The sequence below is a fragment of the Oncorhynchus tshawytscha genome, linkage group LG16 (assembly GCF_018296145.1).
Source record: "Oncorhynchus tshawytscha isolate Ot180627B linkage group LG16, Otsh_v2.0, whole genome shotgun sequence".
NCBI lineage: Eukaryota > Metazoa > Chordata > Actinopteri > Salmoniformes > Salmonidae > Oncorhynchus > Oncorhynchus tshawytscha.
Genome location: NC_056444.1, coordinates 85,913,331 through 85,933,578, shown reverse-complemented (window position 1 = coordinate 85,933,578; position 20,248 = coordinate 85,913,331). Strand labels below are relative to the sequence as shown.

At 44.4% G+C, this 20,248-nt stretch overlaps 1 protein-coding gene across 1 annotated transcript in view; it reads left to right on the top strand.

Moving 5' to 3' along the window:
• hcfc1b (host cell factor C1b) overlaps positions 1–20,248 on the top strand; it is a 68,735-nt gene that overhangs the window by 34,569 nt on the left and 13,918 nt on the right. The window contains 10 exon segments of the mRNA XM_042299823.1: positions 1,673–1,874; positions 2,144–2,277; positions 7,748–7,886; positions 8,203–8,339; positions 8,897–9,379; positions 9,382–10,147; positions 11,496–11,647; positions 11,833–12,018; positions 15,820–16,015; positions 18,322–18,485. Of these exon segments, the coding sequence (XP_042155757.1) occupies positions 1,673–1,874; positions 2,144–2,277; positions 7,748–7,886; positions 8,203–8,339; positions 8,897–9,379; positions 9,382–10,147; positions 11,496–11,647; positions 11,833–12,018; positions 15,820–16,015; positions 18,322–18,485 (2,559 nt within the window).

The window sequence follows — 20,248 nt, the reverse complement described above, 5'->3', positions numbered from 1 at the left end:
CAGTAACCCGAAAGGTTGCTGGTTCGAATCCCCGAGCTCACAATGTTAAAAAAAAAAAAAATTGTCGTTCTGCCCCCCGAGCACCGAGCAAGGCAGTTTAACCCACTGTTCCCCAGGCGCCGAAGACGTGGATGTCGATTAAGGCAGCCCCCCCAGCACCTCTCTGATTCAGAGGGGTTGGGTTAAATGTGGAAGACACATTTCAGTTGAATGCATTCAGTAGTGCAACTGACTAGTTATCCCCTTTCCCTTAGTTTTGGGGTGACAGGGTAGCCTAGTAGTTTGAGTGTTGGACTAGTAACCAAAAGGTTGCTGGATCGAATCCCCCAAGCTGACAAGGTAAACATCTGTCGTTCTGCCCCTGAACAAGGCAGTTAACCCCACTGTTCCTAGGCTGCCATTGAAAATAAGAATTTGTTCTTAACTGACTTGCTTAGTTAAGTAAAGGTTAAATAAAATATTTTAAAAAGTATAATCTGGGTCATTTAGTTCGGGGATGTGTTAACTCAGTCATCGAGGGCCCGATTGGTGTCTCACTTTGTCCCCATCCCTAGCAAATGCATCTGATTTAAACAAATTACATTTGAAACCGAAGACCTTGATTAGTGTATTTGCAGGCACTGGGGCAAAATTGTGCCACCAATCAGGCCCACGAGGACCGGAGAGTTGCCCATCCCCGATTTAGGGTTTGTCTCCACGACTAGTCTTAATCTGGTGGGAAAATCTCTTGACAGCCTAGTCCAGTACGGGATCAGCCAAGTCCAGTACGCAATCAGTACAGGATTCTGATGCACGGGATCAGCCTAGTCCAGTACGCGATCAGTACAGGATTCTGATGCACGGGATCAGCCTAGTCCAGTACGCGATCAGTACAGGATTCTGATGCACGGGATCAGCCTAGTCCAGTACGCGATCAGTACAGGATTCTGATGCACGGGATCAGCCTAGTCCAGTACGCGATCAGTACAGGATTCTGATGCGCGGGATCAGCCTAGTCCAGTACAGTACAGGATTCTGATGCACGGGATCAGCCTAGTCCAGGATTCTGATGCGCGGGATCAGCCTAGTCCAGTACGCGATCAGCCTAGTCCAGTCAGCCTACGCGATCATCAGCCTAGTCCAGTCGCATCAGTACGCCATCAGCAGCCTAGTCCAGTACGCGATCAGTACAGGATTCTGATCCCTAGTCCAGTACGCGATCAGCCTAGTCCAGTCAGTACAGGATTCGCGATCAGCCTTGTCCAGTACGCGATCAGCCTAGTCCAGTCAGCCTAGTCCAGTACGCGATCAGCCTGATGCAGTCCAGTACGCGATCAGCCTATCAGTACAGGATTCTGATGCACGGAATCAGCCTAGTCCAGTACGGGATCAGCCTAGTCCAGTACGCGATCAGTACAGGATTCTGATGTACGGGATCAGCCTAGTCCAGTACGCGATCAGCCTAGCCCAGTATGCGATCAGCCTAGCCCAGTACGCGATCAGCCTAGCCCAGTACGCGATCAGCCTAGTCCAGTACGCGATCAGTACAGGATTCTGATGCACGGGATCAGTCAAACAACCTGAGATATCTGTCTCGAATGACCATGTTTCTTGTTGTACGTCAGCTTCCACCTCTATCTTGACCTCCGACCCCTAACCCTGAACCCCTCTTATCGCCTTCCTTTCAAACCAGACGAAAGGTCCCCTCCCAGCGGGCACCATCCTGAAGCTGGTGACCTCAGCGGACGGCAAGCCCACCACCATCATCACTACGTCCCAGGCCGGGACCGCGGGGGGCAAGCCCACCATCCTATCCTACAGCGGCATGCCCACCACCACCAAGCCTGGCACGCACATCATCAAGACCATACCCATGTCTGCCATTGGACAAGCAGGTTAGTCCTTGTCTGCTTCCGAAACATCAACCAATTCATCAGTCAATTAAAAGGCAATTTGTGATTTAAAGTATTGTTAAAGAAGGTTTTACAAATGTTGAGTTTTTTTTTTTCTTGGATCGTTTGATTCAGCGTCAGCACTACATTTTTGGGATTTTGTAGAGCGTTTTCACAGTGGCCCATTGATGCAACCACATGGCTCATGTTTAAATGTGTCTACATATGACAACTTCCTGTTGCTTAATGTATTTCATCTGTTGTCTGGTCAGGAGTGACAGGAAGTGGTATGAAGTCCCCCATTACCATTATCACCACTAAGATGATGACACCAGGCACCGGGACACCAGGCAAGATCATCAGCGCAATGCCCAGAGCTGGGGCTGGTCAGCAGGGACTCACACAGGTACCCCAACCCCTCTAACCTTTAACCCTGGTACAATAACATCAGGCAAGACCATCAGCGCAATGCCCAGAGCTGGGGCTGGTCAGCAGGGACTCACACAGGTACCCCAACCCCTCTCTGACCTTTAACCCTGGTACAATAACATCAGGCAAGACCATCAGCACTATGTCCAGAGCTGTACTCATAATATACATGAGAACTATCGCCTTATGTTGAGGATAGCTGTGCTGCAAGCCCAGCTTCAGACGCAATCGTTAGGCAAGGGTAATTTCAGTGTAGGAAAGGATGAAACTGCGTCTGTGCCATTAGTAAGTACAGATAGTAATATAAATCCCCCCCCCCATCGGTAGCACAGATGCTGTTCCATCCTCAGTCGGTGTCGCTCATTCAGCCGACACTATTTCAACCGGTTCTCTCCATGAAGCAACGAGTCAAGAGGCCGAGACTGCTCGGGTCTCTCCTCCGCGCGCCACCGAAGCCTCCTACCATTTAGCTCTGACCAATAAAAAAAACCTAGTCATTGGCGACTCCATAACCTGCAATATTAGACTTAAAAATAATAATCTAGCGATCATACATTGTTTACCAGGGGGCAGAGCTACCGACATAAAAGCTGATCTGAAGAGGGTGCTGGCTGAGACTAAAACTGGCGAGTATAGAGATATTGTTATCCACGTCGGCACCAACGATGTTAATTTGAAACAGAGATCACCAAGCGCAACACAGGTTCATTGTGTACAGTGTCTTCCCGAAAGTGTTCACCACCCTTATACTTTGTAGAGTCACCTTTTGCAGCAATTACAGCTGCAAGTCTCTTTGGGTATGTCTCTATAAGCTTGGCACATCTAGCCACTGGGATTTTTGCCCATTCTTCAAGGAACAACTGCTCCAGCTCCTTCAAGTTGGATGGGTTCCGCTGGTGTACAGCAATCTTTAAGTCATACCACATATTCTCAATTAGATTGAGGTCTGGGCTTTGACTAGGCCATTCCAAGACATTTAAATGTTTCCTCTTAAACCACTCGAGTGTTGCTTTAGCAGTATGCTTAGGGTCCCTGTCATGCTGGAAGGTGAACCTCTGTCCCAGTCAAAAATCTGGAAGACAAACAGGTTTCCCTCAAGAATTTCCCTGTATTTAGAGCCATCCATCATTTCTTCAATTCTGACCAGTTTCCCAGTCCCTACCGATGGAAAAAATATGGTGTTCTCGGGGTGATGAAGGTGTTCTCGGGGTGATGAAGGTGTTTGGTTTGTGCCAGATGGAGTTTTCCTTGATGTCCAAATAATCTAAATTTTAGTCTCATCTGACCAGAGTACCTTCTTCCATATGTTTGGGGAGTCTCCCACGTGCCTTTTGGCGAACACTAAACGCGTTTGCTTGTTTTTTTCTTTAAGCAATGGCTTTTTTCTGGCCACTCTTCCGTAAAGCCCAGCTCTGTGTAGTGTACGGCTTAAAGTGGCAATATGGACAGATACTCCAATCTCCGCTGTGGAGCTTTGCAGCTCCTTCAGGGTTATCTTTGGTCTCTTTGTTGCCTCTAATTAATGTCCTCCTTGTCTGATCTGTGTTGGTGTGTGGCCCTCACTTGGCAGGTTTGTTGTGGTGCCATATTCTTTCCATTTTTTAATAATGGATTTAATGGTGCTCTGTGGGATGTTCAAAGTTTCTGATATTTTTTTATAACCCAACCCTGATCTGTACTTACCCGCAACTTTGTCCCTGACCTGTTTGGAGAGCTTCTTGGTCTTCATGGTGCCGCTTGCTTGGTGGTGCCCCTTGCTTGGTGGTGTTGCAGACTCTGGTGCCTTTCAGGTGTATATACACTGAGATCATGTGACACTTAGATTGCACACAGGTGGACTTTATTTAATTAATTATGTGACTTCTGAAGGTAATTGGTTGCACCAGATCTTATTTAGGGGCTTCATAGCAAAGGGGGTGAATACATATGCACGCACCACTTTTCCATTTATTTATTTTTTAATTTTTTTAAACAAGTTATTTTTTTTCATTTCACTTCAACAATTTTGACTTTGTTTGTCTATTACATGAAATCCAAATAAAAATCAATTTAAATTACAGGTTGTAATGCAACAAAATAGGAAAAACGCCAAGGGGGATGAACACTTTTTCAAGGCACTGTAAATGAACTAGAACGATGTCGGCATCGAGTAATTGTCTCTGGCCCGCTCCCAGTTAGAGGGGGAGTGATGACCTCTACAGCAGAGTCTCACAACTCAATCGCTGGTTGAAAACTGTTTTAAATATAGAATTTCTAGATAATTGGCCCTCTTTCTGAGACTCCCCCACAAACGGGACCAAGCTTGGCCTGCTGAGGAGTGACTGAGTGATGGGCAGCACCTTGAATAAATTGTTATTTGATATGACAACAAATGAATAAGCCAGGGAGGAGTTAATGACGGGTAGGAACTAAAGTGTTGTGTCAGTGTTTCCAGGAGACCCTAATTAAACGTTACATTACCTCACGTAGCTAGCTAACATTTTCACGCTTCGCCCGTTCCTTTCTGATTTCGAAGATACCGTTGCACAAACAACATGCTGATCTAGGCGTACAACAGCACTGGTACTCGGCTGTATGAACTAGCTATGTTTGCGCGGACTCTAGCTAATGTTAGCCAGGTAATTAGCGATTAGCATTAGCGGCTAAAACAATTTATTTTAGCCACAACTTTCTGAGAAAAGACAAACCAGCAAGACCGTAAGATGCACAAACTAATAGTGTAATTATTATACAACGCTCGTTGGAAAGCAGCATCATTTTCACCAACGTCTTGTTGCATCCATCTGACCTAGAGCAAAAGTGCTCTTCACTCTGTGGTCGAGCAACTGCGTCCCCTTGGGAACGACCTGTAAGCAATTTCACTGCTAGTCTACACCTGTTGTTTTACGAAGCATGTGACCAAGTAAAATGTGATTTGATTTGACGGGAGGGGAGGGGGGTTGGTAAGTGCCATGCAACAGCAGTAAAGGGAGAAAGATGACTCGTAGGAAACGGAGTAAAACTGTTTTAAAAAACGACATTACCCGCACCAGAGTTACGTATCACATTTTTAACAAAAACCAAACATTGAAATGCTGTTCTAGAAGGTCAAGTTAAAAAACCCAAACTAGCAACTTGCATCAATACCTGCAGACCGCTGCTCCCGAGTGGCTCAGCGGTCTGAGGCACTGCATCTCGGTGTTATAGAGGCATCACTACAGAAACCCTGGTTCAAAATCCAGTCTGTATAACAACCGGCCGTGATTGGGAGTCCCATAGGGGCGGCTCACAATTGGCCCAGCGTCGTCCGGGTTTGGCCGGTGTAGGCCGTCATTGTAAATAATAATTTGTTCATTACGGACTTGCCTAGTTAAATAAAGGTTAAAAATTTTAAAAGTATACTGCCCAGCTATTAGTTAAATATAAAACTAGGCTAATGTAGTAATCAATTTAAGTCTTTCGATGTTCAACCAAAAGCTGCATACATTTTTCTCTTGCCCACCTGAATAAATTTGACCTGCGTACATTTGCTATCTTGCTCATGTATACTTCACCTGTGTGATTCTACCATGTTGTTGTTGTTGTTGTTGTGATTCTACCAGGTTGTTGTGATTCTACCAGGTTGTTGTTGTTGTTGTTGTGATTCTACCAGGTTGTTGTTGTTGTTGTTGTGATTCTACCAGGTTGTTGTTGTTGTGATTCTACCAGGTTATTGTTGTTGTTGTTGTTGTTGTTGTTGTGATTCTACCAGGTTGTTCTACCAGTTGTTGTTGATTTCTACCAGGTTGTTGTTGTTGTTTCTACCAGGTTGTTGTTGTTGTTATTCTACCAGGTTGTTGTTGTTGTTATGATTCTACCAGGTTGTTGTTGTTGTGATTCTACCAGGTTGTTGTTGTTATGATTCTACCAGGTTGTTGTTGTTGTTATGATTCTTACTACAGGTTATTGTTGTTGTTATGATTCTACCAGGTTATTGATTCTACCAGGTTATTGTTGTTGTTATGATTCTACCAGGTTATTGTTGTTGTTGTTTCTACCAGGTTGTTGTTGTGATTCTACCAGGTTATTGTTGTTGTTATTCTACCAGGTTATTGTTCTACCAGGTTGTTATGATTCTACCAGGTTATTTCTACCAGGTTGTTGTTGTTGTTATGATTCTACCAGGTTATTGTTGTTGTTGTGATTCTACCAGGTTATTGTTGTTGTTATGATTCTACCAGGTTATTGATTCTACCAGGTTGTTGTTGTTATGATTCTACCAGGTTATTGTTGTTGTTATGATTCTACCAGGTTGTTGTTGTTATGATTCTACCATTTCTACCAGGTTGTTGTTGTTGTGATTCTACCAGGTTATTGTTGTTATGATTCTACCAGGTTATTGTTGTTGTTATGATTCTACCAGGTTGTTGTTGTTGTGATTCTACCAGGTTGTTGTGATTCTACCAGGTTGTTGTGATTCTACCAGGTTGTTGTGATTCTACCAGGTTGTTGTACCAGGTTGTTGTTGTGATTCTACCAGGTTGTTGTTGTTGTGATTCTACCAGGTTGTTGTTGTTGTGATTCTACCAGGTTGTTGTTGTTGTGATTCTACCAGGTTGTTGTTGTTGTTCTACCAGGTTGATTTCTACCAGGTTGTTGTTGTTGTGATTCTACCAGGTTGTTGTTGTTATGATTCTACCAGGTTGTTGTTGTTGTTATTCTACCAGATTCTACCAGGTTTGTTGTTGTTATGATTCTACCAGGTTGTTGTTGTTATGATTCTACCAGGTTGTTGTTGTTATGATTCTACCAGGTTGTTGTTGTTATGATTCTACCAGGTTGTTGTTGTTGTTGTTGTGTTATGATTCTACCAGGTTGTTGTTGGTTGTTGTGATTCTACCAGGTTATTGTTGTTGTTGTGATTCTACCAGGTTGTTGTTGTTGTTGTTGTTCTATTGTTGTTGTTTCTACCAGGTTGTTGTTGTTGTTATGATTCTACCAGGTTGTTGTTGTTGTTATGATTCTACCAGGTTGTTGTTGTTATGATTCTACCAGGTTGTTGTTGTTGTGATTCTACCAGGTTGTTGTTGTTGTGATTCTACCAGGTTGTTGTTGTTGTTATGATTCTACCAGGTTGTTGTTGTTGTTATGATTCTACCAGGTTGTTGTTGTTGTTATGATTCTACCAGGTTGTTGTTGTTGTTATGATTCTACCAGGTTGTTGTTGTTGTTATGATTCTACCAGGTTGTTGTTGTTGTTATGATTCTACCAGGTTATTGTTGTTGTTATGATTCTACCAGGTTGTTGTTATGATTCTACCAGGTTGTTGTTATGATTCTACCAGGTTGTGGTTGTTATGATTCTACCAGGTTGTTGTTATGATTCTACCAGGTTGTTGTTATGATTCTATCAGGTTGTGGTTGTTATGATTCTACCAGGTTGTTGTTATCATTCTACCAGGTTGTTATTAATATTATGTTTCTACCAGGTGGTGCTGAAGGGTGCCCCAGGACAGCCCGGGACTATTTTACGGACCGTCCCCATGGGAGGAGTACGTCTCGTCTCCCCGGTTACTGTTTCCGGTGTCAAACCTAACGTCACCACCCTTGTTGTCAAGGGAACCACAGGTAAGCATGTTCAGTGAACCTCCGACAAATAGCTCTTTGCTAGTCGGCGCGCTTAGCTTCATCCTTGACTAGTTGTGTTCCTAAAGATTAGTTTAGTTTTAGTGACGCGTTGAATCATCCACAGTTGAACAATCATGCTTTAGTTTGTACTGTTTTCAAGCATCTGTCCCAATAGATTAGCCTGAGTACCAGTCTGTTAGCGCTAACATTCCACTCCTTAACATTCCACCAGGTGTGTTAACACAAAACCGGTCTGGATTTCAGGCTACCAATATACACAATCAACGATCGATTTAACGTCGTCCCTCCCCCTTAGGTGTGACAACGTTTGGTACGGTGACTGGTACAGTGTCTTCGAGCCTGGCGGGAGGAAGTGTTGCCACGGCTACTCCCATCACCACCTTGGGCACCATGACCACTCTGCCTGGACAGGTCACCGTCTCCGCAGCTCAGGTACAGTTCATGTGGAACAACGGAGGCTGTGTTTACACAGACGGTCAAAATAATTGATCGGTCAAAAAATAACGATCAGAATCGGGCTGCTTTTTGTAAAACCAGTGTCGTCGGTGCCTTAGGTGTTCGTGTTTGGTGCAGATGCATCCGTACTGTCATGAATACTTGCAATGGGTTGACTCCCTTTTATGTATTTACTTGTTATTATTTATGTATTTATTTGGCTGCTATGCTTGTCCTGCTGGCACATGCAGTGATACGCCTGGGAAGACGACTGTCTGTAAAAAAGCAGTGCTTCTCGAATGAACAGCGGCTCAGACATGCCATCATGAGAGAACCTGTAGAAAACCTCATACTTGGAATGGTTTAATTGTCATTTAAATGTTTTCTTGATTCAAATATGTATTTTACTTTTTTTTTTATTGGCAAGATTGATTTTTATTGGAACTTTGGTTTATTGACCTCTTCTGTGTGTTGGAAAATTAATGCTTACACATCTTTAAAACAGTTTCTATTGACTTCCTGATTGCCCCCCCCCTGTACTCTATGTCCTCCAGGCGGGAGCTCAGCCCACTCAGGTGACCCTCATCACGACCCCCAGTGGTGTGGATGCTCAGCCTGTCCACGACCTCCCGGTTTCCATCCTGTCCTCCCCCACCTCCGCCGACCCCTCGTCCACACAGCCCGAGGCAGGCGACCCAGGAACGGTAACCCTGGTCTGCTCAAACCCCCCCTGCGAGACCCACGAGACCGGCACTACTAATACAGCTACCACGGCCTCCGCTAACATGACTGGTAATGGTGGGGTGGAGAGGGTGTGTTCAAACCCGCCGTGCGAGACCCACGAGACCGGCACCACCAACACTCAAACGACAGCGTCCTCCAACATGGGCCAGGTACAACAGGTGTGCACCAACCCGCCGTCAGAGACCCACGATACAGGTACCACCAACACCCAGACCACCGCCAGCTGTAACATGGGATCCAACCAGCAACAACAAGGCTCCTGCGTAACCAACAACGCCAGCGGGTCTGATCCCCGTCCTCTCCGCCCCCCTCCTCCTCCTCCGGAGACCTCTCCCCCTCGTCTGTTTCTGGTACCAGCTCTGTGCCCGGGGTGCTACGACCGGAGACTCTGAGAACAGGGACCACCTACACCTCGACCACCGCGCGCTCTAACATGGGCTCTGACCAGATGGGCATGACGCTCAGCTCCTCGTCCTCAGATAACCAGAGCAGGTCATCCAGTGGTGGTGGAGGAGGAGGATCCCCCCTCACATCTCCTGTCTGCTCCAGTCCACCCTCTGAAACGCACCAGACTGGCCCCACTGAGGCCGGAGCAGGAGGCAGAAGCGCCACACAGGTCTGCTCCAGTCCACCCTCTGAAACGCACCAGACTGGCCCCACTGAGGCTGGAGCAGGAGGCAGAAGCGCCACACAGGTCTGCTCCAATCCACCTTCTGAAACGCACCAGACTGGCACTACCACTACGTCGACGCAGGCCAACTCCAGTATGGGCATCGGGCAGACTACAGGGACAGTGCAGAGGGTGTGTTCCAATCCACCGTGTGAGACACACGATACAGGGACGACCAACACCCCGTCTCAGACTACGTCCAACCTGACAGGAACGGGCACGGTCCAGAGAGTGTGTTCCAATCCACCGTGTGAGACACACGATACAGGGACGACCAACACCCCGTCTCAGACTACGTCCAACCTGACAGGGACGGGCACGGTCCAGAGAGTGTGTTCCAATCCACCGTGTGAGACACACGAGACCGGCACCACCAACACTGCAACTACAGGTGGGAGCTACTGCTATCTATCTATCCACTAAGCATGACTGTCTTTTAACCCATTTTGTTCTCATAGGCGTTTTAGGGAGGATTTGTTTTCAGACACAGATTAATTCAGGTACGAGACCACAACAAAAACCTACTCAAAGGAGAATCTCCAGAAGGATTAGTTTAGGTTTAATCTAGGTCTGGGGGAAATGGTCCCGTAGGCTCCTTTTATACAGGCCTACTTATTCTGATATTTTCCCCAATTATTGGGGAAAAGGTTGATCTGATTGGTCCAAAGATCAGAATTGGTCTGCCTGTATAAACACAGCCTTAGTGTTTTAAAACAGAAGATTAAGAGTTAAGATGTTTCCTACCAACATACAGGATGTATTGGTCTCTGTGTTGGGATGTTTAGGTCTCCATGTTGGGATGTTTGGGTCTCTGTGTTGGGATGTTTGGGTCTCTGTGTTGGGATGTTTGGGTCTCCGTGTTGGGATGTTTGGGTCTCCGTGTTGGGATGTTTGGGTCTCCGTGTTGGGATGTTTGGGTCTCCGTGTTGGGATGTTTTGGTCTCCGTGTTGGGATGTTTAGGTCTCCGTGTTGGGATGTTTAGGTCTCCGTGTTGGGATGTTTGGGTCTCCGTGTTGGGATGTTTTGGTCTCTGTGTTTAGGTCTCCGTGTTGGGATGTTTTGGTCTCCGTGTTTAGGTCTCCGTGTTGGGATGTTTTGGTCTCCGTGTTGGGATGTTTTGGTCTCCGTGTTTAGGTCTCCGTGTTGGGATGTTTTGGTCTCTGTGGATTTTTGGTCTCCATGTTGGGATGTTTAGGTCTCCGTGTTGGGATGTTTAGGTCTCCGTGTTGGGATGTTTGGGTCTCCGTGTTGGGATGTTTTGGTCTCTGTGTTTAGGTCTCCGTGTTGGGATGTTTTGGTCTCCGTGTTTAGGTCTCCGTGTTGGGATGTTTTGTTCTCCGTGTTGGGATGTTTTGGTCTCCGTGTTTAGGTCTCCGTGTTGGGATGTTTGGGTCTCCGTGTTGGGATGTTTTGGTCTCTGTGTTTAGGTCTCCGTGTTGGGATGTTTAGGTCTCCGTGTTGGGATGTTTAGGTCTCTGTGTTGGGATGTTTAGGTCTCCGTGCTGGGATGTTTAGGTCTCCGTGTTGGGATGTTTTGGTCTCCATATTTTGGTCTCCGTGTTGGGATGTTTGGGTCTCTGTGTTGGGATGTTTTGGGGGCCGCGTTGGGATGTTTTGGGGGCCGCGTTGGGATGTTTTGGGGGCCGCGTTGGGATGTTTTGGGGACCGCGTTGGGATGTTTTGGGGACCGCGTTGGGATGTTTTGGTGTTAATTGTGTGACGTCCCTCTTCCCTCCAGCCCAGCCTGGTGACTCGACACAGGGAGACAACGGAACTACAGAGGCTCCCTCGTCGTCCTCGGTAACCACAGAGTCCAGCGCCGTGGTGGCGGCTGGCCGAGCAGTAACCACGGTTACCCAGTCCACACCCACACCTGGACCCTCCGTACCTGTAAGGACCACACACACACACACACACACACACAAGGCTGTGATAGTGTTTACTCTCTTGAAGTTGTGGTTAGCTGGTTCAGACACTCACTGCACTAACAGACTGTTAGAGGTGTTTATTTTGGGATCATTTTACTTTTGACCGTTCAAGCCTTCCTGTCCCCGACCCTTCCTTCCTTCCACCAGGAGATCTCGTCGATGTCTGGGTCGTCTGAGGCGATGGTGGCGGCATGTATAGAGGGAGAGGAGGCCATGCAGACGGACTGTCTCCCAGAGGGCACAGTGAGGGTCGTGACCCTGGAAGAGGCTGCTGCAGCTGGGATACAGGTCCATGTGGAGGACATGGAGGAACAGAACCAGGGGGAGCAGGAGGTACAGTACAATACATACTGATGTGTATATATTTCCTGTCAAACGTTTGGACACATGCTCATTCCAGGGTTTTTCTTTATTTTTACTATTTTCTACATTGTAGAATAATAGTGGAGACATCCAAACTATGAAATAACACAAATGGAATCATGTCGTAACTAAAAAAAGTGTTAACAACACTGTCATCTCAGATTTTCAAAAAATGCTTTTCAACCATAGCTACACCAGCATTTGTGTAAGAGTATTGATAGCTAGCATAGCATTAAGCCTAGCATTCAACATTTTCACAAAAACAAGAAAAGCATTCAAATAAAATCATTTCCCTTTTGAAGAACTTCAGATGTTTTCAATGAGGAGACTCTCAGTTAGATAGCAAATGTTCAGTTTTTCCAAAAAGATTATTTGTGTAGGAGAAATCTCTCCATTTTGTTCATCACGTTTGGCTGAGAAAAAAACCCGAAAATTCAGTCATTACAACGCAAACTTTTTTCCAAATTAACTCCATAATATCGACAGAAACATGGCAAAAGTTGTTTAGAATCAATCCTCAAGGTGTTTTTCACATATCTATTCGCTGATAAGTCACTCGTGGCAGTTTGGTTTCTCCTCTGTTCGGACGGACACCTGGTAAATGTAGTCTCTTATGGTCAATTTTCCAATGATATGCCTACAAATATGTCACAATGCTGCAAACACCTTGGGGAAACGACAGAATGTGTAGGCTCTCTCCTTGCGCATTCACAGCCATATAAGGAGACATTGGAACGCAGCGCCTCAAAAATCTGGCTCACTTCCTGTATGAAATTTCATCTTGGTTTCACCTGTAGCACGAGTTATGTGGCACTCACAGATAATATCTTTGCAGTTTTGGAAACGTCAGTGTTTTCTTTCCAAAGCTGTCAATTATATGCATAGTCGAGCATCTTTTCGCAACAAAATATATTGTTTAAAATGGGAACGTTTTTCATCCAAAAATGAAATACTGCCCCCAGAGGTTCAAGAGGTTAAACAAATCCAAAATATATATTTTATTTTTGAGATTCTTCAAAGTAGCCACCCTTTGCCTTGATGACAGCATTCTCTCAACCAGCTTCATGAGGTAGTCACCTGGAATGCATTTCAATTAACAGGTGTGCCTTGGTAAAAGTTGTGGAATTTCTTCCTTCTTAATGCGTATGAGCCAATCAGTGGTGTTGTGACAAGGTTGGGGTGGTATACAGAAGATATCCCTATGTGGTGAAAGACCAAGTCCATATTAGGGCAAGAACAGCTCAAATAAGCAAAGAGAAACAACAGTCCATCATTACTTTAAGACATGAAGGTCAGTCAATACGGAACATTTCAAGAACTTTGAAGGTTTCTTCAAGTGCAGTCGCAAAAACCATCCAGCGCTATGATGAAACTGGCTCTCATGAGGACCGCCACAGGAAAGGAAGACCCAGAGTTACCTCTGCTGCAGAGGATGCTTCACAGAGTTCAAGTAACAGACTCATCTAAACATCAACTGTTCAGAGGAGACTGTGTGAATCAGGCCTTCATGGTTGATTGCGGCAAAGAAAACCACTACTAAAGGACACCTAGAAGAAGAGACTTGCTTGGGCCAAGAAACATGAGCAATGGACATTAGACCGGTGGAAATCTGTCCTTTGGTCTGCTGTGTCCACATTTTGGGGGTTTTGGTTCCAACTGCCGTGTCTTTGTGGCACGCATAGTATGTCAACGGATTATCTCCACATGTGTGGTTCCCATTGTGAAGCATGGAGGAGGAGGAGGAGGTGTGGGGATGCTTTGCTGGTGACAGTCAGTGATTTATTTACCACAGCATTCTGCAGCGATACGCCATCCCATCTGGTTTGGGCTTAGTGGGACACTTTTTTTGTTGTTGTTTTTCAACAGGACAATGACCCAACACCTCCAGGCTGTGTAAGGGCTGTTTGACTAAGAAGAAGAGTGATGGAGTGGTGCACCAGATGGCCTCCAATCGCCTGACCCCAACCAAATTGAAATGGTTTGGGCTGAGTTGGACCGCAGAGTGAAGGAAAAGCAGCCAACAAGTGCTCAGCATATGTGGGAACTCCTTCAAGACTGTTGGAAAAGCATTCCAGGTGAAGCTGGTTGAGAGAATGCCAAGAGTGTTCAAAGCTGTCATCAAGGCACAGGGTGGCTACTTTGAAGAATCTAAAATTATAAAATATATTTAGATTTTGTTTAACTTCTCTGGGATATGTGGGACGCCAACAGCCAGTGAAAGTGCAGGGCGCCAAATTCAAAACAACAGAAATCTCATCATTAAAATTCCTCAAACATACAAGTATTATACACCATTTTAAAGATACATATATCTCGTGAATCCAGCCACAGTGTCCGATTTCAAAAGGCTTTACGGCGAAAGCACACCTTGCGATTATGTTAGGTCAGCGCCTAGTCACAGAAAACCATACAGCCATTTTCCAACCAAGGAGAGGTGTCACAAAAGTCAAAATGAAATCACTAACCTTTGATCTTCGCCGGATGGCAGGATCCCATGTTAGACAATAAATGTGTGTTTTTTTGTTCTATGAAGTTCATCTTTTATGTCCAAAAACCTCATTTGAAATTGGTGTGTTATGTTCAGAAATGCATTGTCTCAAATAAACATCAGGTGAAAGCCACATCAAATTACAGAAAAACTCACCATAAACATTGATAAAAGATACAGGTGTTAAACACACAATTAAAGAAACTTCTCCTTAATGCAACCTGTGAGTCAGATTTTTAAAAAGGCTTTACAGCAAAATAATTATCATAATTAAAATTCCTCCATACAGCCATTTTCCAAAGAAGGAGAGGTGTCACAAAACTCAGAAATAGCATTGTAAATATTCACGTACCTTTGATGATCTTCGGAATGCACTCACAGGAATCCCAGTCCCACAAATGTTTGCTTTGTTCGATAAAGTCAATCATTTATGTCCAAATACCTCCTTTTTGTTTGCGCATTTAGCCCAGTAATTCAAATGCACAATGCGCGAGCAATTAGTTCAGACGAAAAGTAAAAGTTATATTACAGTTCGTAGAAACATGTCAAACGAAGTATAGAAACAATCTTTAGGATGTTTTTATCATAAATCTTCAATAATGTTTCAACCGGACAATTCCTTTGTCTTTGGAAATGAAAAGGAACTCAGCTTGTTCTCACGGCCGCACGTCTGACTTAGCTCATGGCACTCTGCCAGACCTCTTCGTCAAACAGCTCTTATTCGCTCCCCCTTCACAGTAGAAGCCTGAAACAAGGTTGTAAAGACTGTCGACATCTAGTGGAAGCCTTAGGAACTGCAATCGGACCAAATTTACACTTTATCTTGGATTGGCAATGACTTGAAAAACTACAAACCTCAGATTTCCCACTTCCTTTTTCTCAGGTTTTCATCTGCCATATGAGTTCTGTTATACTGACAGACATCATGCAAACAGTTTTTTAGAAACTTCAGAGTGTTTTCTATCCAAATCTACTAATTTTATATATATATTATTCTAGCTTTTGGGCCTGAGTAGCAGGCAGTTTACTCTGGGCACCTTATTCATCCAAGCTACTCAATTACTGCCCCCCCAGTCCCAAAGAAGTCAACACTTTAACACTTTCTTTGGTAACTACATGATTCCATATGTGTTAATTTATAGTTTTGATGTCTTCACTATTATTCTACAATGTAGAACCTTTATATATACATACAGTGCAACACACACGGAAGGGAACCAACATCCACAGGTCCTCTGTCATGTCTTGGAAAAGGCCACAGAATGAAATGCTTTGCCTCCTAGGGCCTGCCTGCGGAGCTGATGTCTGAAGGTGACGCGGGGGGCCAGCAGACCCTGATGGTGACGGGTTTAACCCCCGAGGAGCTGGCTGTTACCGCTGCAGCCGAGGAGGCGGCACAACACGCTGCTGCTGAGGAGGCTAACGCCCAGGCCATGGCCATACAGGCTGTCCTGCAGGCCGCACAGCACGCTGTCATGAGTGAGTACACACACACAGCCCAGGCCATGGCCATACAGGCTGTCCTGCAGGCCGCACAGCACGCTGTCATGAGTGAGTAGACACACACACAGCCCAGGCCATGGCCATACAGGCTGTCCTGCAGGCCGCACAGCACGCTGTCATGAGTGAGTAGACACACACACACAGCCCAGGCTATGGCCATACAGGCTGTGCTACAGACAGCCCTGGTCATACTGTAGATCAGGTATTCCCAAATTGGGGTACGGATAGCCACAATGCCGCCGGGGTACGCCAAAGAAAAATGTGATATATATATATATATATATATATATTAGGGAAATTCCGTGCTGGTCGTCCTCGCCAGGGTCTTGACCAGACTGCAGTTCGATGCCGTAACAGACGTCAGTGGTCAAATGCTTTGATGACCACTGACAGGCTGGAGAAGTGTTCTCTAACCGCATGATGAATCCACGTTTCAACAATCAATTCTTTATCAAACTAGTTGAACCTGCTTTGCAAAAATCACCGATCTGTCTTTCAAGTCTATTGAAATGCCTCTTTTTTTTTATTTATTTATTTTTTAACCAATTTAACCATAATCATGCATAATACACACTCACTAATAGACTAACTTATTGTAGCAGGTATTATAGAAAATCAACACAGGTCTTAGAAACAATATCTCAGACCCCCGTCCTCGTAAGTAGCCAGCTAATATTTATTTAAAGTTTAGCCAACTTGGCTCTGTTTGCTAGTGACTAAGGTAGAACAGTTGAATTGTTATGAACACAAACCCTTCTGTCCGTTTCCAACTGTTTGAACAGCATGCTAGCCTGTCTCACAGATTTTGAAATTAAGTGTTGGCATCCCGAGTGTCGCAGCGGTCTAAGGCAGTGCTAGAGGCGTCACTACAGACGTGGCGCACAATTGGCCCAGCATGGTTCGGATGCGAGGATTGTTTGGTCGACCGGGATGTCCTTGTCCCACATCGTGCTCTAGCGACTCCATGTGGTGGGCCGGGCGCAGTGCCGACTCCGGCACATTGGCTGCCGGGTTCAGCAAGCAGTGTGGCTTGGCAGGGTCGTGTTTCGGAGGACACATGGCTCTCAACCTTTGCCTCTCCCGAGTCTGTACGGTGTTTTAGCGATGGGACAAGACTGTACCTACCAATTGGGTGTAATGAAATTTGGGAGAAAAGGGGGTAGAGAGTAAAAAAAATAAAAATACGATTTTGAAATCAAGTGATTCAGAATGAGAACGAGTTAGCACAAACAGCTAATCTACAAACGCTGACTCGGCGGCCGGTGTAATGGTATTTGGTTTAAATGCCGCTATCGTTACGTGGTACTGTAATGTCACGTGCGACAAACTGATTTTCCAGATTCAAATGTTTATTTATAATCCCGTTTTTAGTAGTGTCTGCTCTGCGTGCAATCACACAAAATGGTATCGGTAGGCAGTTGAACATCTCTTTTTTTACAGTAACGATGGGACAAGGACATCCCGGTCGGCCAAACGATCCTCGCATCCGAACCATGCTGGGCCAATTGTGCGCCACGTCTGTAATGACGCCTCTAGCACTGCCTTAGACCGCTGCGACACTCGGGATGCCAACACTTCATTTCAAAATCTGTGAGACAGGCTAGCATGCTGTTCAAACAGTTGGAAAAGGACAGAAGGGTTTGTGTTCATAACAATTCAACTGTTCTACCTTAGTCACTAGCAAACAGAGCCAAGTTGGCTAAACTTTAAATAAATATTAGCTGGCTACTTACGAGGACGGGGGTCTGAGATATTGTTTCTAAGACCTGTGTTGATTTTCTATGCATTTCAGTTCCATATGACTTGATTTCTGTTGGACCAAAAACCTGAAATGCAAATGGTTGAAACCGCTTGTCAGAGGAGTGTGTGTACGTGTGTGTACGTGTGTGTACGTGTGTGATATCTGTGTGCTGTACGTGTGTGTGTAAAACCCCAAACGTGTGTGTGCACGTGTGTACGTGTGTGTACGTGTGTGTACGTGTGTGTACGTGTGTGTACGTGTGTGTACGTGTGTGTACGTGTGTGTACGTGTGTGTACGTGGCGCGTTGGAAGGTACAGCCAATAGTCGTTGCACAGAAGGAGCGAAGGAGATGATACCAAAAATATGAAAATGAGTACAAATGGACTTAACTCATTCAAATAAAATAAAATATTCCTGCAGTACTGGCATTTGTAATATTGTGCAAAAACAAACATTCAAATGAATAGATCTATCACCCAGCCCTAGTTAGCGGTTTGGTAGATGGTAACAAGTCTCACCCCCCTCCCCCTCCCCCTCCAGATGAAGGAGACGGTGGCCAGGAGGGCCAGCACCAAACCACCACCATCCCCATTGTGTTGACTCAGGCTGAGCTGGCAGCCCTGGTACATCAACAACAACAGCTGCAGGAAGCCCAGGCTCTGGCCCAGGCGGCAGCGGCAGCAGCAGCAGCACAGCACAACCAGGTCAGTCCACCGTTGTTTTGCTTGCTTCATCAGTCTGTCTGTTCGTTTCATTTTCTAGATGATTCGATGCGATTCTAGATATGTCGACTCTTGAACCATACGTTTTAATTTGAAACGATTCTAGATATGTCGACTCTTGAACCATACGTTTTAATTTGAAACGATTCTAGATATGTCGACTCTTGAACCATACGTTTTAATTTGAAACAATTCTAGATATGTCGACTCTTGAACCATACGTTTTAATTTGAAACGATTCTAGATATGTCGACTCTTGAACCATACGTTTTAATTTGAAACGATTCTAGATATGTCGACTCTTGAACCATACGTTTTAATTTGAAACGATTCTAGATATGTCGACTCTTGAACCATACGTTTTAATTTGAAACGATTCTAGATATGTCGACTCTTGAACCATACGTTTTAATTTGAAACGATTCTAGATATGTAGACCTCTTGAACCATACGTTTTAATTTGAAACGATTCTAGATATCGACTCTTGAACCATACGTTTTAATTTGAAACGATTCTAGATATGTCGAGACTCTCTTGAACCAGACGTTTTAATTTGAAACGATTCTAGATATGTCGACTCTTGAACCAGACGTTTTAATTTGAAACGATTCTAGATATGTCGACTCTTGAACCATACGTTTTAATTTGAAACGATTCTAGATATGTCGACTCTTGAACCATACGTTTTTATTTGAAACGATTCTAGATATGTCGACTCTTGTACCATACGTTTTAATTTGAAAATGATTCTAGATATGTCGACTCTTGAACCATACGTTTTAATTTGAAACGATTCTAGATATGTCGACTCTTGTACCATATTGTTTTAATTTGAAACGATTCTAGATATGTCGACTCTTGAACCATACGTTTTAATTTGAAACGATTCTAGATATGTCGACTCTTGAACCATACGTTTTAATTTGAAACGATTCTAGATATGTCGACTCTTGAACCAGACGTTTTAATTTGAAACGATTCTAGATATGTCGACTCTTGAACCATCGTTTTAATTTGAAACGATTCTAGATATGTCGACTCTTGAACCATACGTTTTAATTTGAAACGATTCTAGATATGTCGACTCTTGAACCATACGTTTTAATTTGAAACGATTCTAGATATGTCGACTCTTGAACCATACGTTTTAATTTGAAACGATTCTAGATATGTCGACTCTTGAACCATACGTTTTAATTTGAAACGATTCTAGATATGTAGACCTCTTGAACCATACGTTTTAATTTGAAACGATTCTAGATATGTCGACTCTTGAACCATACGTTTTAATTTGAAACGATTCTAGATATGTCGACTCTTGAACCAGACGTTTTAATTTGAAACGATTCTAGATATGTCGACTCTTGAACCAGACGTTTTAATTTGAAACGATTCTAGATATGTCGACTCTTGAACCATACGTTTTAATTTGAAACGATTCTAGATATGTCGACTCTTGTACCATACGTTTTAATTTGAAACGATTCTAGATATGTCGACTCTTGTACCATACGTTTTAATTTGAAACGATTCTAGATATGTCGACTCTTGAACCATACGTTTTAATTTGAAACGATTCTAGATATGTCGACTCTTGTACCATACGTTTTAATATGAAACGATTCTAGATATGTCGACTCTTGAACCATACGTTTTAATTTGAAACGATTCTAGATATGTCGACTCTTGAACCATACGTTTTAATTTGAAACGATTCTAGATATGTCGACTCTTGAACCAGACG